Source organism: Vicugna pacos, chromosome 18 (assembly GCF_048564905.1).
Source record: "Vicugna pacos chromosome 18, VicPac4, whole genome shotgun sequence".
NCBI lineage: Eukaryota > Metazoa > Chordata > Mammalia > Artiodactyla > Camelidae > Vicugna > Vicugna pacos.
Window position 1 is genome coordinate 45,670,177 of NC_133004.1, and position 15,714 is coordinate 45,685,890.

At 63.2% G+C, this 15,714-nt stretch overlaps 1 protein-coding gene across 3 annotated transcripts; it reads right to left on the reverse strand.

Moving 5' to 3' along the window:
- Positions 1 to 486: 486 nt before the first annotated feature.
- On the reverse strand, positions 487 to 13,481 carry LFNG (LFNG O-fucosylpeptide 3-beta-N-acetylglucosaminyltransferase). 3 transcript variants are annotated; one of them, XM_072943431.1, is made up of 8 exons: positions 12,959 to 13,481; positions 8,523 to 8,571; positions 7,952 to 8,051; positions 7,694 to 7,847; positions 7,494 to 7,579; positions 6,890 to 7,055; positions 6,307 to 6,392; positions 487 to 677 (listed from the first exon to the last, which is right to left on the reverse strand). In XM_072943431.1, exons 1-8 carry the CDS (start codon positions 13,385 to 13,387, stop codon positions 674 to 676), a joined length of 1,074 nt encoding a protein of 357 aa, XP_072799532.1. In that variant the 5' UTR covers positions 13,388 to 13,481; the 3' UTR covers positions 487 to 673. The 3 variants fall into 3 exon arrangements, with proteins under 3 accessions (XP_072799532.1, XP_015100089.2, XP_072799531.1); XM_015244603.3 differs by lacking the exon at positions 487 to 677 and adding an exon at positions 5,050 to 6,182 and having other exon boundaries at positions 7,697 to 7,847; XM_072943430.1 differs by lacking the exon at positions 487 to 677 and adding an exon at positions 5,050 to 6,182 and having other exon boundaries at positions 12,959 to 13,480.
- Between the last annotated feature and the right edge of the window lie 2,233 nt (positions 13,482 to 15,714).

Below are 15,714 nucleotides of genomic sequence, written 5' to 3' on the forward strand. Positions count from 1 at the left end.
GGACGAGGTCCGAAGTGGCAGACTACTAGGAGGCTACTTCTGTGATGCAGATGAGAGCCAAGGGCGGCGCAGGCCAGGGTGGTGGCCAGCCGTGGAGCGGTGAGAGGGATCGGGCCCTGGAAGGTAATGCCAGGAGCACTTCCTGGAACACTGTGTGGAGGTGTGCAGTCTGGATCTAGTTGTGTTGTCATAGAGGTGGGATCTAGGGGCGCTCGGAGGTCCAGTCTGGGACATGTTGAGCCCCAGGTGTTCACTGGATACCCCAGGGGAGGTTTGGAGCATGGCGGGATTCTGGGGAGAGCACTGGGTGGGGATGGTCTGCTGGAGTCTTGGGCATTGTACTGTTTAAAGCCATGAGCCTGGGTGATGTCCCCCAGGGAGTGGGGCGGAAGAGGAGATAGCAGGGCCAAGGGTCAGGTTGGGGGCTTCCGGTCTGGGGTCTGAGGGGTGCAAGGGGGACCAGTGAGGCAAGAGAAAGCCAAGACAGTGGGTATCCTGGGAGATGCATGAAGACAGTCTCGGGGAGGGGTGAGGGACCATGTCAAATGCTGCTGGTGGCCAGGTCCACGAGGACTAGGCAGTGACCAGTGGATCTGGGAACCTGGATGACACTGGACAGGGGCAGGTCCGGTGAAGCCCTCCAGTTGGCACGGGGACAGCTCCTTTTTCGAGTTTAGCTGCAAAGTAGAAAAATGGTGCAGCAGCTGGTGGGTGGGAGTGACCCAGAGAAGTCTATGTGTGTTTCCTTTTTTGGGGATGAGGGGAGGTAATTAGGTTTTTATGTATTTATTTATTTAACGGAGGTGCTGGGGATTGAACCCAGGTCTACCGCTAAGCTAGACTCCCCCACGAGCCCGTGTGTTTTAACATGGGGAAATAACAGCGTGTTGAAAAGGCTGGCAGGAATGGTCTCGGGGACAGAAGTGGCTGCGGCAGGGAAGAGGGGACAGTCCATTGGTGGAGTGATGTTGCTGAGTTGCCAAGTGGGGCTGAGACGTAGGTCACAGGGCAGGGGATGGCCACAGACAGGAGCTCAGCGCCCCCTGCCGGCCCAGTGCTCAGAGCACATGGGTAGCCTGGGGCTGGGGTGCCAGATGGTCTCATGGAGTCGCGAGAAGGCTGAAGAGGAGGTGGGGGGCTGTGGGAGAGCCAGGGGACCAGGGACAGTGGAACCCCCAAGGGCCCCTTACACGCATGGTCTGGAACTCAGGTGAGACTCCCCAGGTGGGGAAGCAGCCCCTCTGGCCGCTCAGGTATGGGAGGGTGGTGAGCAGGCGGAGGGCTGGACGCAGCAGGTCAGAGACTACAGGCTTGGCCAAGAGAAGATGTGGAAGTGAGAGAGGCCAAGGGAGGTGAAGGTGACTTCAAGGCTGTGACTAGACCCTGGGATTTCAGCCAGGGGAGGACAGGTCCTTGAGGGGTGCGGGATCTGCGGACTCCAGTGGAGTCCGGAAACCAGAGGGAGTGAGCTGGACAGACAGGAGGTGGAGGCAGAGTGGGACACTGCTGCTATGGGGTGGGCAAGGTCTGGGAAATGGCCATGGGTGGGGATCAAGGAGGGGGCAGGGTATTGGGGGAGGGGCCACCAATGGTGTAGGAAGGGTCTCAGAGGCCAAGTCACCAGGAACAGACTCAGGACACTCAGTGTGGGACAGAGTGGTTGTCAGCCAGGAGGCAAAGTCTCCCTGGGACCAGGGGGCCTGTGGACACCCACAGGGTGGGGGCAGCAGAGGCTGACTTGGTGGGAGGGGGCAGAGGAGGAGGGTCTGCACCAGGTCACAGGAGAATCTCCAGGAGGAGTGAGGTGTGAGGACAGCAGATTCCCGGCAGGGGGTGCTGGGTCCTCAGAGGCCGAGACTTGGCAGGGTCAAATGGACACTGTTGGAGGAGCCACCTGGAGTTCCCAGTGGGCTGGGCAGGCCCGGGAATCTGCATTCCCAGCAAGTTCCCAGTGACCGCAGGCTGCTGGTCTGGGGCTTAGCTGTGACCACCGCGATCAAGCAGGAATGAGCGGTCACTTGGCTGAGGTGGAGGATCTGGGGATTCCACCAGGATGGGCTGCGAGGAGATGCAGCAGCCAGCCCCACGCCAGAGCGAGGGGGCAGGATGGCGGCAGGGGTGGCCTGCAGCAGCTGGCTCAAGCTTGCCTCTTGACATCGCATGTGCTGCATGAACCAAGTATTGGTCATAACCAGTAGATTCCAAACATTGGTAATACAGCAAATATGGGTAATAACAAAAGATTCGTGATGTGAACTTTTAAAAGCAAGCAAGGAGCTGCAGAGATGGGGTCTCCTGCTTGCCACTCGGGGGCTCCACCCTAGATCAGGGTGGGGTCCTGGGAAAGGTGGATTCGGCGTGGGAGAAACTACCGGCTCTGGCCACCAGGTGGCGCCCAAGGACTATGGTGGGTTATACATGGTGAGGGGTTTGTCCCTGAGGCCTGGGCAGGCATGGGGGAAAGCAGCCACAGCTCCGAGACCCCGCATTCAGCATGGCTGCATAATGTGGGCAGCCTCCAGGGGTCAGGACGAGGAGCTCCTCCGTCCCTGGGTCCACGCCTAGCCATGGGCCAAGTGCCTTCTGTGTGTCCAGCCCTGGGCTCAGAAAGGACCTGGGGAAGGGGTCACATCCAGGAACACGTGGTGAGGCCGGGCCTGGGCACCTGGGCCTGGGGTGGCAGCAGGACTGGTCAACTGGTCTGACAGACAAAAAGATGGGGCTGGCTCTGGTCCCCCACCTCCCGTGCCCTCTGATCCCAGGCCCAGAGAAGGCAGGACTGGCTGAAGCCACCAGCAGGGTCGGGCCTCTCAAACCTCGAACCTTGGATGGAGCTTTATGAAAAGCCCTGGTTGCCTGCTGGTGGTTGGGCTGGGTGGAGGAGGGTCCTGGAGACCCGACCACATCCCACCCTCCCTCCCAGCCCTCCAGGCATCCTGGCTGGTCCCCTGTCTGCCCTTCACCCAGGCTGTGGTGAGACTGGGAACACCTTCCTCTCCCCACTCTGCTGCTGCAGGGTGTCCCTGCTCCAGCCCAGGTAAAGGGAAGCTGGTTTAAACTGAGCAGGAAGGGGCCCACCCTGGCACCTCTCAGCCCCTCCAAGACCTGGCTCAGCCTCTGCTCTGGCTGCACGGAAGCCAGGGGTTGGGGGAGCACCCAGCAGCCCCAGTGGTTGCGGTTTTACTCTTTATTTTTGGAAGCCTGCAAGTGACCAGCCGTTTGGGAGGGCCAGGCTGGGCTGGGCTGCGGGGTGTGGAGCCGCCTGAGCCAGCCAGGACCTCTCCAACTGACCACTGGCCGAGTGCGTGGGTGAGGGGCAACGATGCCACCTGGGGGTGGGACACTGCTGCCCCCAGTTGTGCCTCGGGGAAGGGGGCATCTGTGACTCGTCTCCTGGGAGAAGGGGGAGCCCGCCTCACACCCTGAGGGCAGCAGATGGGAGAAGTCAGGCTGCCCGGTTCCTGGAAGGCCTCATGGACCTGCTTCCCCTTCTGAGGAAGGGGAACTTCCCTCCTCCCTCAGCTTCTCATTTAAGAGGAAAGGGGAGGCGGGTACAGCTCAGTGGTAGAGCATGTGCTTAGCATGCACAAGGTCCTGGGTTCAGTCCCCAGCACCTTGATTTAAAAAAAAAGGGGCCAGGATGCTGCTGGCCTGTGCCCCTCTGTGACCCCTCCCAGGCCCAGAGCACCAGGGTGTCCCCCTTTCTCGGACTGAAGTCAAGGCTCCCCCCACCAACCTGGTCTCCTCTGCCCTCCCTGCTCAGCGCCCCACCCCATGGGGCAGCTCAGACCAGCTATGACCTGCCAGTGGAGTCTCCCCGCCCCGGCAGGGGCCTCCGGGCCCCGCCAGCTCTGTGGGGAGGTGATGCCAGCGCAGCTGGGGCCCTGGGTCTACACTCGGCCAGGTCAGAGGCTCCTCTGACTCACACAGCAGGAAGGGGGCCCAGGGCCTCTGCCCGCAGGAGGCAGCAGTTCCGCTGACACCCCCTACCCCCCCATGTGTCCCTACCCAGCTGGCACTCAGTGGATGCTGAGGTGAGGCTGGGGGTGTCTCCCAGATAGGGGTGAGGCTGTGTAATGGTGAGGGGCCCTCCTTCCCTCCCACTGGCGCAGTCACTGTCCAAACCACACTGCTGATTCAGTCAGGCCCCAGCCAGTCCCCCCCCAGGCCAGGGCAGGCCCCAGGGATGAGGAAGGGGCTCTCCCTGGGGGTGGTGCATGTGTGAGCCTGGGTCCTGTGGGGGTGGGGCTGGCATTTGGCCTCCAGATCAGGGACCGGAAGGGAGGCACCCTTCCAACCACTGTGTCTGCTTTCTGATGTGCTGATAGGGCCAAGCTTGGGGCAGTGGGGGGTGAGGTCACAGGGACTGTGCAGCCGCAGGGGCAGCTGGGCTCAGTCTGAGGAAGAGGAAGTGAGGGCTGCCCCAGACCAGGGAGGGGTGCAGAGGGGGACTCCCCAGCTGAGGCCAGAGCAGCCCCTCCCCACTCCTGCCATCACACAGGCTTGATCTGAGGAAGAGCCGAGGAGCTGCTTTCTGCAGAAAAGCAGTGCAGGGCGAGTCCTGGCCCAGAATCCTGGGGCCAGTCCAGGGCCAGCAGCATGGGCAGTGGGGGACAGCTGGCCTCAGAGTGTGAGCTCTTTACCAGCCCAGCTACCTGACCTTGGGCATCACTTGCTCTGAGCCTGTTTCCCCATCTGCACAAGGGGGCAACAATGTGCCGTCTGCGTGCCCGTGACAGGGATGAAGCCGGGTAAGGAGGTCCCTGGCCAGGCCACAGCCAGCCCCCGTCCTCCCGCAGAGAGAGCTGGACTCCCTGGCAGCTGTCCAGGGCCAGGCTGGCCCAGGCCAGGGCTGCAGAGCCTCAGGGCTGCCCGTTGATTAAGACCTGCAGGCTCAGAACGCCTCCCACTCCTAGGCAGGAGCCCTGGCCTGGCCACAAGAGACCTTCCTGCAATAGCCGGCCTGGGGGTCTCCACCCAGCAAGCCCCCAGCCCAGCTGGGTCCACCTCCCACCGACCTGCAGCTCAGGGCAACTTCCAGCCAAGGGGTGCCCCAAAGAGCATCTTTATTCACAGCAAAGGACGTCACCATAGCAACACACTTCAATTCCCTGAGAACTTTTCCCTTATCATTCACTTTCCTAGCTATGTCTTTGCAGAAAGAAAAACAGAAGACAAAACATGCCCCACTGGCCAGGTGCGCAGAGCTAGGCTGGTGGGAGACAGGTTCTGTGCGGGAGGTGGGCGGGGAGAGGCCAGATCCCACGACATATAAATACACAGAGTGTCAGACATTTCCATCAGCTTTAACAGCAAAGATGTCCCAAGTTTGGCTTCTGCTTTTTCTGATCCACAGAAAAGATAAAAATAACAGCCTTCCCCACCTCCCCCCAGAAGAAAGGTCAAAAACACCCTACCTTTTACCCCCCACTTTGAAAAACAAGCACAGTGAAAAATACTGTCACAATATTTACAGACACACCCAGTATGGGCGACTTTCTCTCTACTTCAGAGAGGAGATAAAATGCTCAGCTGGCTCCCCATCACAAAGGGAAGACGGCTGAGAGGGCTGGGTCGTCCCCTTCCCCGGGGGCGCTACACCTCCCCCGCCGCTAGGCCACTGGGGCTGCCATTATGATGAAGATGACCCTCAGGGCCCAGGCCAGAGCTCAGCAGGGGGACCCAGCGTGAGCCGTCCTGGGGGCTCCGAGGCAGGAGCGGGATCCCAGGGTGCAGGTGTCCCCCGCTCAGGGCCTGCCTAGGAGGGAAGGGCCCTGCACAGCGCTGCAGAGTGGCCTCCGGGCCCCACGCTGCCCAAAGACCTCAGAGTAATAAGAAAACCACCCTCAGAGTGACCCCTGACGTAAAAGTCCTTCTGGGACGTGGGCCCGGAGCCGCTACCCGGCAGAGCAGGGGAAAACGGACAGGTGGCACTTTGCCTGCTCCTCGGCGGCGCAGAGCCGCCCAGCAGTCTGCTACACGGAGGGGCACACAGTACACACACAGGCACGGCCCTGGGGGAGCCTCAAATGCCGAGGACAGGGCAGCACAACAGGGTTCCCCAGGCCCTTTGGATACCAGGGGTGCCCGGGGACAGGGTTTCGGCCACAAGCTGCTAGAAGGTGGCAGTGCGGGGACACCAGGGTGTGTCCGGGTACAGGTGGCAGTGGATGGAGCGGAACCTGTGGGGACAGAGTCGGGGGCTGAGCTCACAGCACCAGGCCCTCCTAGCCGTGCTGCTTAACCGCAGGAGACCCCAGGGGACCCGATGTAAGCCAGCCCCCATCTGGGCCTCCCCTTCCTCACCTGGATGGGTCAGCCTCCACAGAGAAGGGCCCCTTAATGTGGACAGCGTTCCGCTTGCTTTCAAACATGCCGTAGCTCAAGGTCACCTGCGAAGAGAGGGACAGAGTGATGCCGGGAGGGGTCCCGATGCCCCCCACCCCAGCTCTGCCCAAGGCTGGCGTGTGGCTCTGAATGAGGGAACAGGAACAGGCTTGCGTTCTGCACACCCTCAGACCAAGAAGGAAGGTCTGTGAGCCGTGCGGCACCACCCCCCCTGCTCTGCACACTCCAGGGATCATGTCCAAGGTGGACTCAGCTAGTCCTTGCCAGAGAGCAGCTACTGACCCGGGGGACCCAACAGGCACTGACCAGCTGTCCCACTGAGACAGAAGGCGGGAAGGATGCACTACAGGACCTGCGTGGAGGACGTGGGTGCCTGGCTGGCAGCCGACAGCAGGGCCTCTCCTGACCCATTTAGAACAGTGACCCCACCTCCTCCCTACCTCCCCCTTCTCCTCCCTTCCTCCCTCCCATCGGCCCCTCCCCTCCTCTCTCAGCCCCTTCTCAGTCCCAAGTCCCTTCCTGAGCCCCTGGGGAGGCACACCTGCTCATGGAGCTCGGAGGTGGGCACCTGCTGCAGGTTCTCCAGGTGGGAGTGGAAGAGCCCGCTGCGGACGAGAGGCACGCCCAGCAAGGCCTCCACGATGTAGCCGATGGTGCAGTCGTCCGGCAGCCGGATCCGCTCGGCCGTGCTCATGAAGTGGCCTCCACTGTGGGAGGGAAGTGCCACAGTGAGCAGAGGCAGGAGCTGGGCAGGACCCCGTTGGGCAGAGTGTCGTACGGAGTGCTTGGCCAGGCTCAGAGAGGAGGTGGATGCGCCTGGCGGGGCGGCCTGCAGACCAGTCTGTGTCCCTAACGGGCTCTCACGCTGGCAGCTCCCCACCTCCGTGAGCCCCAGGACGGTCCCCTCCTCCGTACCAGCCTGATGATTCTCTGTGAGTCGGGGGTTACCAGGTGTAGGAAGGTGTCCCGCCCAACCTGGGTGCTGACCCCCCAGAGCAGAGGCTGGTGGGCAGTGGTAGGGATGACTCCCCCTGCCAGTGCACGTGAAGCTGGGCACACTGCTGCAGGGAGGACGAACCAAGCCAGGCCCCGCCACGGGAACCCTGGGACCTGGCGCAGCTTCACTGGGGCCCCAGGGCACTCACCTGGCCCATGGGCTCATCTTCAGGGCCAGCCCTCGGCTGATACAGAAGCCAGCCCCGCCCGTGGCAAACCAGAAGTGGACAGGACGCTGCGGGAGGGAGAACGTGGTGAGACCCCCAGACCCTCTCTCCCTGCGCCTGTAAACTGCAGGGACACCTCCAGCCTCCTCCCCTGGACAGGCGTATGTGGCTGGAACACTCACCACCTTGTTCTCGCTGACCCTCTCCGTGGCCTGGATGGGCCTGTCCAGGCTGGGCTTGCCGAGGTAGACGTCCTGCGTGTGCGGGTAGCTGGCCAGCAGCCTCAGCAAGGCCCTCACGTTTACGTAGTTATCATCATCCACGTGGCAGAACCACCTGGGCGAGGCAGGGCCGTCAGGGAGGGCATGGGGGGGGAACTGCCAGGACAGGAGCCCGAGGAGGGGACGCTCCCTGGGCCCCAGCCAAAGGCCAGCACTCACTTCCTCCCCGACTCGATGAAGCGGTCGTACTCCACGGCCATCTTGCAGGACAGCGCCTGTCGGCTGTGGGCAGCTGAGCAGTTGGTGTTGACCACATTGCCTGCGGACAAGGGGAAGGGCTGTGAGTGGGTCCGAGACAGTTCAGAGAGGGCAGCCTAGCCTGGGGTGACACGGCAGGCAGGCGGAGAGCAGAGCAGGCCAGGGCGGGTGGCAGTCTGTCCCCGGGCGCCCTGGGTCCACGCTGTGCCTGCAGCGGCACCCCGCCCTGCCCTACTGGAGAGGACCCAGGCCTGGTGATCCCCGCCGGCGCGCCCCGCCCGCCCCTGTCCATTCAGGCCGCTTTTTCCCAGCACCAGCCACCTGTTGCCGCCAGAGCAGCTCAAAGAGCTGCGGGAGCTGAAAGGGCCTCATTTGCATGAGAATTGGGGGTGGGGGCGAGTGGCGGGGCGGGGCATTGAGCAAACCCGCTGAGTAAACTGCCCTCCCAGGCCCGTGGACTCCGTGACCTCTCCCGAGGGGAGGGTTTCCTCTGGGGTGGAGCCCCCCTTGCCTCCCCACGTCCAGGGCTCACCCGTGCGCCTGGCCAGGGCTTCATCTTCCCCGTCCGTGAAAATGAACGTCTGCAGGGAGAAATACGGCCTTGAACAGGCAGCTCTGTGCCCCCACCCCTGTCCACTGCAGGGTCCAGGGCTGGGCACCCCAAGGCTTCACGGGACCCCTCTGTCATGCCACTGCCCCACCCTTCTCTGGGCCTCAATTTCCCCCTGTGCAGAGTGGGGCTCAATGCTTAGCCTGAGTGGAAGTGGGTCAGGGGCTCAGGCAGACCCCACCCCCGACCTCGACAGCTGGGCCCAAGGTCACCCGGCAGCTGTGCAGGCACGAGCCAGGTGGGGTGCCCCGCCCACGCGCCAGGTAACAGGCTCCTGGCCCGCCCTGCGCACCTGGTGGGGCACACACCCTTATTGACACAGTGCCCGGCCTGTGGGAGGGGGCAGAGGGTGGTGGGGGGACAGGCAGAGGAGGTCGGCTTTGGGAAGCCAAGTCTCAATCAGTCAGGGACAAAGGCCTCTGCTGGGCGTCTGCCAAGCACTGTTGGACAAAGGGCCCGGAGGGAGGATGAATCACCAGGCATTGTCCGCCAGCTTTGTCCTGGGCCGCGCGGCAAGGGGAACTCGGCCGCGTTAAGCGGGAGTGGCCTAGCGGCCCATTACCATACAGCTGGCCTGGTTAACTGGGCCGGGCTGGGCGCAAGGTCCAGCGGGCAGGGGTGCGGCCACAGCCCTGCAGTCCTCCGGGCTGGGCCCTCAAGCTGGGCCCCTCGCACCCCTAACTGTGTGACCAGCCAGCTGAGCTGGTCACCTTCTCTGAGCCAAAGGAGCCTCCGGGTTCTAAGGGGGTGCCGTCCGTCAGTGAGCTTGAGGCAGGAAACCGCACATGCCCCAGCGCAGGGATCAGTGTCCCCAGCACCTGGACAGCCGGGCACCCCCGCCGGCTGCTCAGACAAGGAAACCCAGGCTCACAGACAGGCCTCACTCAAGGCCACAGCAAGGCTCCACCTGTGCCGGCACAGGGCCATCCCTGCCAGGATTGCTCCGCGGAAGAGGGGGGCCGACAGGGAGGGACCAGGAGCTGCCGGCGCCCGCCTGGGCCGGTCGGCACACGGGGAGGAATGTTCCTTCCTCTGGCTGGCCCGCCCAGCGCGTGCCGCCCAGAGCACCCAGGCGGGGCTGAGTGCAAAGCCGGGGGCCCAGTGGCGGGTCCTCTGAGCACAGGCAGCAGGAGAAACCCCCACATCCATGCCCGCCAGGCCTCGGTTTCCTTCTGTGCACAGATGGGTCCAAGGGAGGAGCCAGCATGCGTAGAGAGCAGTACACCCCCAGGGACCTGGGGGACCCACCCCAACCAGCAGCCCCGGCTCCTTGCCCAGCCTGACCCCAGACGCTGGCCCACGCTGGGGCAAGGCCACCGGCTGGGTGGGCCTAGAGCTAAGAGGGGTGGCGGGCTCATTCTGCACCCTCTCCACACATGCACCCTCTCCTTCCAGAGCAGACACCCCAGGGCAGCCCGCACGCACAGACTCGCATCCAGCCCCCCGCCCGCTCCCCAGCACCTCAGCCCAGGAATGCCGTGGGAGGCTGAGGCCGGCCCGTGCAGACGCGCCGTTGCCGCCACTGGATTAAAAGGAAAATGCTTTCTTAATGAGATCAAGCAAGGCCTGTTCTCCCGCGCTTTGGTGGTGCCCTAAAAACCCAGCCCAAGGCTATGGAGATTAAAGTCACCTTTGTTCAGTGAGGAGTACTTGGAGGGGTGGGGCTGTGGGGCTGTGAGGGTGCTGGGCCTCCTGTCTCCCCACAACAGAGCAACCAGGAGGGAAGGTTTGGGCTGCCTGGCCACAGGCCTCACCCACTGCTCAGAGCCTCAGTTTCCCCCTCTGTGCAATGGGCGTAACCAGAGCTCACATAAGCCCCAAGCAAAATGCCAAGAACAGTTCTCTTCCTGCTTCTCCCTAACGGCCCTGGGAGGAAGGCACCGTTACTAACTGTGGACACAAATGGGGAAACTGAGGCCCAGAGGGGCAGCCCCCAGCCTGCGGTTGTACCGAGGACAGAGGTGGTGCTAGTCCATCCCAGCTGCGCCTTTCTAGGAGCGAGAACCCCTCAGACCCCTCCCCACTTCCCTGACAACAGCAGGGCTGGCGGAGGGCGGGTGGGGGGCACCCACAGGAAGCAGCATTGTTCCTGGAGCCGCGATTCAAAGAAACACAGGATGCCAAGCTCTCCCCCCAACAATTGTGGCTGCTGCGGTGGCAGCCACAGCAGCCTGGCCCACTCCTGGGAGGGATGGGGGAGGAACGTGTCGGCCAAAGGCCCGGCCGCTCATCCTGGACTTCAAGGCCTGTCGTGGTGTGGCCCCTGCTGACCACCCCCGCCCAGGTCACTCCAGTAGCTAGAAGTTTCTGGCACATCCCCCAGGCCCGTGCTCATGATGCCCAACTGCCCTTTCAGGGCATTTTCTACTCCCAGTCTAGCTCAAATGGCACCTCCTCCAGGAAGCCCCTCCCTCCCCAGCATGGGTCAGATGCCCACTTCCAGCTCACACAGCCTCTCTGGGTTTCCCCCTAGTGCAGCCCTGACTTCCTTGAGTTTCCCCGGTCAGACAGGGTCTGAATCACCCTGCACAGGGCTGGGAAAGGAGGATCCTCTGTTTTGAAAGAGTTTCAAGGACCCCTCCCCCACAGTACATGGTAAGAGGGGCTCTTGCTTGCTGTGACACATGAACTGATTGTTGGGGCAGCTTCAGCCTCTCCGGGGTGGGGTCAGCTGGCAAAAAGGAAACCTGAATTGCCCTTCAGCAGGAAGCTAAGGGTCCAAGGGAATGACAGCCCCCACCTGGGTTCTGAGTGCCCCACCGTGCTCATTCCCCACACCCAGGTCTTGCCAGTCCTCTTTTACAGCACCTTATTGGAAGGGCAATGCTTTCTCTATTTCAGAGATAAGGAGACTGAGGGTCAGAGAAGCCCTAGGTCTTGCCCAAGGTCACCTAGCTCACAGGGACTGGCACCTGAGACCGACCACATCCCCTCTGCTGGAGAAAGCCCCCAAAACCCAAGATGGGAGGTGTGAGAACTGGTGGCAGCCCAGAGGGGGCTGAACACTGCCGAAGGTCACACAGCGGGGAGGCAGAGTCCCGGAGGGTGGTGCCTGGCTCAGGGATGGTGCCCCGCAAGTGCTGTCACTCAGGGATGTGGGGGGGCCCCACAGGCCCTCATCTCCAGGCAACCTGAGTGGCCAGCACGCCGGCGGCGGTTCCCATGGAGCACATAGCTGCACACAAGAGGCCGGACGCCTTTCTCCACTGGAGAAAGGGGCTTTGTTACCTTGCCCAAGCGGCCGGCGTGAGAGCCGCCCGGCGCTGGGAATCCTAACGGCCCAGCAGCCAAACAAAACCCGCGGCCCCCGCCGCCCCCTCCCGCCAGCCTGCTGAGCCCCTGGGAAAGGGACGCTGCGTTCCCAGGAGGCTGCCTTGGGGTTCCCAGGGCCCCCTCCCCATGCTTGGACTAGAAAGGACCCTGCCCTCCTAGCCTCCATCATGACCTCACCAGGATCCTGCCCCCAAAGCAGGCTCAGCCAGGCCAGAAGGCCCCCAGACCTCAAGGGTTCAAATCGGGAGGAAGAGGTGTGGAGTCTTCTCTGAGACCCCACCTGGGTCAAGGGTCCTTCACCCTCACCTCAAATGCCTAGTTAGTCCCTTGAATATCCCAGCTTGGGGGTGTTCCCCCACCACCGCTGCCTGAGCAGGGTTCACACTCTGCCCCTGTCCTGCCCCAACCCAACGGTCCTGCTGCAGCCTGGAGGGAGATTTTCAAAGTGAGGTGTGTCTTTATTATGTGTGTGTGTAGGAAGTCGATGCTCAGCCAGGATGTACTAAGCACAGGGTTCCAGGCTCCAGACTCCTGCACTGTGGAGAGAAGGCCCCCAGACAGACCTTGAAACCCAGCGCTCTCTCATTCCCTCAAATCCAAATGTCTTCAGCACTGATCTGTCCCCCACTCCATTGCAAGGGTTGTGCCCAGGGGTCCTAACCCCCACTCCACCTTGAGGAAAGTTCTCCTCCCAGGGAAGGATCTGAGCTCAGGGTGGATGCCCCACGCAGAATCTGCCTTAGGAAGGTTTGGGGACAAGAATTCCCTATTAATTAGTTCCAGTGTTTGAGGGGCCAAAAGCATCGCAGGGCACCAACCCTAAGCACTGGTGGCTGGTGGAGGGTCAGTGTGGGCTGCCCAGCGCCCTGGAGGTTGGCTGGGGACCATCCCCAGCTGGGGCTCTCACAACAGTGTGATGGGGAGGGTGGCCCCACCAGGCAAACTGGGCTGGAAGGGGATCATCACCTCTAGATATTCCCAGTGGCTGGAGAGAGATACAGCCTGGCGCCCATCGGATGCTGCCACCGGCTGGACAAGACAGTGCCTTCTCCCCAGCCCGCCTGCCCAGGCTGCGGGGGGCTCACCATCTCCTTGTGGCGTGAGATCCATGTCTCCAGCAGCAGGTCGAGGCGCGCGCGGTGAAACTTTTTGGTGGTCTTGACGGCGATGAAGACGTCGTGCGGCGCTAGCGACTCGGCCGGGGGCCGCGGATGGCTGTCGGAGGGGCGGGGGGCGCCCCCGGGCGGTGGGCCCGCGTCTCTACGCGCGCGGGTCAGCAGGCTGAAGTACTCGGACAGACTGTGCACCTCGCGGACGAGCGCCCGGGGCGCCGCTGCCGCCTCCAGTCCGGGCCCCGGGACCGCCCCCGAGGGGCCCGCCAGGCTGCGCAGCGCACGCCGACCGCGCTCGGCGGGCACCGGGGGCGGCGGCGGGTCGGCCGTGAGCACTAGCAGGCAGGCAAGCAGCGCTCCCGCCAGCGCCAGCAGCAGGCGTCGGCCGCAGCGCTTGAGCATGGTGGGGTGGCGGCCGCACGGTGCGCCCTGCCCGGCACACCACGGCCGAAGCTCCGCGCCCCCTCTGCAAGTTCAGCTGTGCAAGGCCCGAGTCCCGCGCTCTTAAACCTCCCCAGAGTGGCTCCGCCCCCCTGAGGGCGGAGCGCTCCATGAGGCCCCGCCCCTAACACAAGCTCACTGGCTCCAGGGCCCTGGGGCGGGGCCTCGCCGGGTTGCCCGCGACACCCGGCAACACCCACGTGGGGCCACGGCGGGGGTCTGGGAACTGAAGGGCCGTTGCCTTGGGCTCCCGCCCCCTGTGCGCACGTGCACGCCCCGCTCCGCCCGGATCTCCCCTAATGGGCAGCCGCGGGGCGTGGGGATTTGGGCCCACCCCGCCCTGGTGGCCCTGAAGGGGAAACCGAGGCTAGCGCAGCGCCGGCTGGGGCCGTACAGGGCGTCTGGCATATGGAGGGACGCGCCTTCGGTGCTGTGACCGGGATTCTAGGACAGTGACTTGGGGCTCAATCGTCCCGAGGTGGGTTGCGGGACGTCCTTACTTCCTCGCTGTGCGCTTCCCCTCCCCGAGCCCCACTTCCTCCCCTAGGGACAGTGCAGGCCAAGTAACAGGGTCGGCGCCTGGGTGGACCTGAGCACTCCATCCAGAACAGCCGGTATTAATATCGAGGAGGCGTTTAACCACCTGAGCCACAGGTAGGGACAAGAGTTTCCAGCGAGAAAGCACCTTACCAAATTTCACCCCAGCCCCAGCGCCAGTTTCCTCGTCGAAGCCCAACGTCGTGAGGGTGCGGGCCGTAGTTCCCCCGAAATTCTCTGGCGCCCCGTGGCGAGAAGAAATCGAGGCCGCCCCTCCCCGCGCGAGATGAAAGGCCGCCTTCTGTCCCATTTGTTCCCTCTGCGCTCGGGCCAGATGTGGCCCAGCTGTGCCCCCACCCCTCCTCCCCGGCACACGGCGGCCTCCACCCCCTGCCCTTCCCACGGGCTGGGCCGGCCCACCGCACGAGCAGGCGCGGCAGGAATGCGCGCCGGCAGCCGGGGTTGAGGGTGAGAGGCGAGGGGCGCGGAAGTGGCCAAGGGACCCCCGTCGCGAAATCACGGTCTGAGCCCCCTGCCTGCAGCATCTTCCGGAAGCGCTGCTAGGGGCGGCTCTCTGCTTGGCTGCGCCTCCTTCCCCTCCCTCCCCAGCTCCTCCGCGTCCCTTCCTGAGGACGCCCTCAGCGACCACCACAGCGAAACTGGTACCTCTTTGGCGCTCATTCTGCCCACTGGCCAGTTATCTTCACAGCACTTCCCTCTGCTTCATGGCACCCCCCCATGGGCCTAGAACATAGTAGGTGCTCTATAAAGATTTATGGGGCATGTCTGGCCCTGGTCCCAGACTCACGCCCAGGGGGCCTGGCCCATTTGCTCTTAGGGCCCTGGGGCCTTCCCCCTTGCCCCTCTGTGATGGGGTGAGGGGGGGATGGGAGTTCCCAGGCCTCTTCCTGTACCCACCCCCAAGGTAATTAGCAGGCGCCACCTCAGGCAGGCAGATGCCTGAGCAGATGGTGCTAGCTGTGCCCAAGTGACGAGACTCCCATGGAGTCACCTCCTGCCATAAACCACCCCCATCAGCCAGAGCACAGCCTGCAGAGGTGGGGGTGGGCAGGGCAGGAAAGGACCCGATGGCTGCGGGGCCATCCCCACACAGTCAGCTGAGCCCCAGAACAACTCCAGCCTCACATCTGGAGGGTCTCTGTGCCCCCAAGTCCCTTGCCCCATCACCAACTCTTACCTACCCCATGTCTGGGCTATTCTGAGAGGGAGCCTCCTCCTCGACCTTCGTCTCTTCCCTGGACCCCTTGGACAGCCTCCACCCTGGTCTCCTGTCCCCAGTCTACCTGCTCTGCTTACTCTCCACTCAGAAACCACACAGCTCTGATCACACCCTCACCCCTACCCCCGGACACACAGACACACACACACACACACACACCAAAATCTTTGGTGGTTCCCCACTGCCTCTGAGTTCAAGTCCTGGTCTGGTGTCCAGCTTGGTCCCAGCTCAGTCCCAGCTCGGTCCCAGCTCCACAGAAATGCTGCTCCCAGCAATGCTTCCCCATTGCCCAACAGCCCAAACACCGTCAAGCCCCCACATCTTTGTATGAGCTGTGCCCTGTACCTAGGATTCTGGCCAGTGGCACCCATAGTTAGTGGTACCCACTAAGCACTGAGCAGCCTGCCAGAGGCAGGAGGGGGAGCAGTACACAGCCATGCCACCCTCTATGCCTACCTGATGAGGTCCTGTGAGCCAACCTCTCTGTGACCCCTAGCCCAGGGGGTGGGAC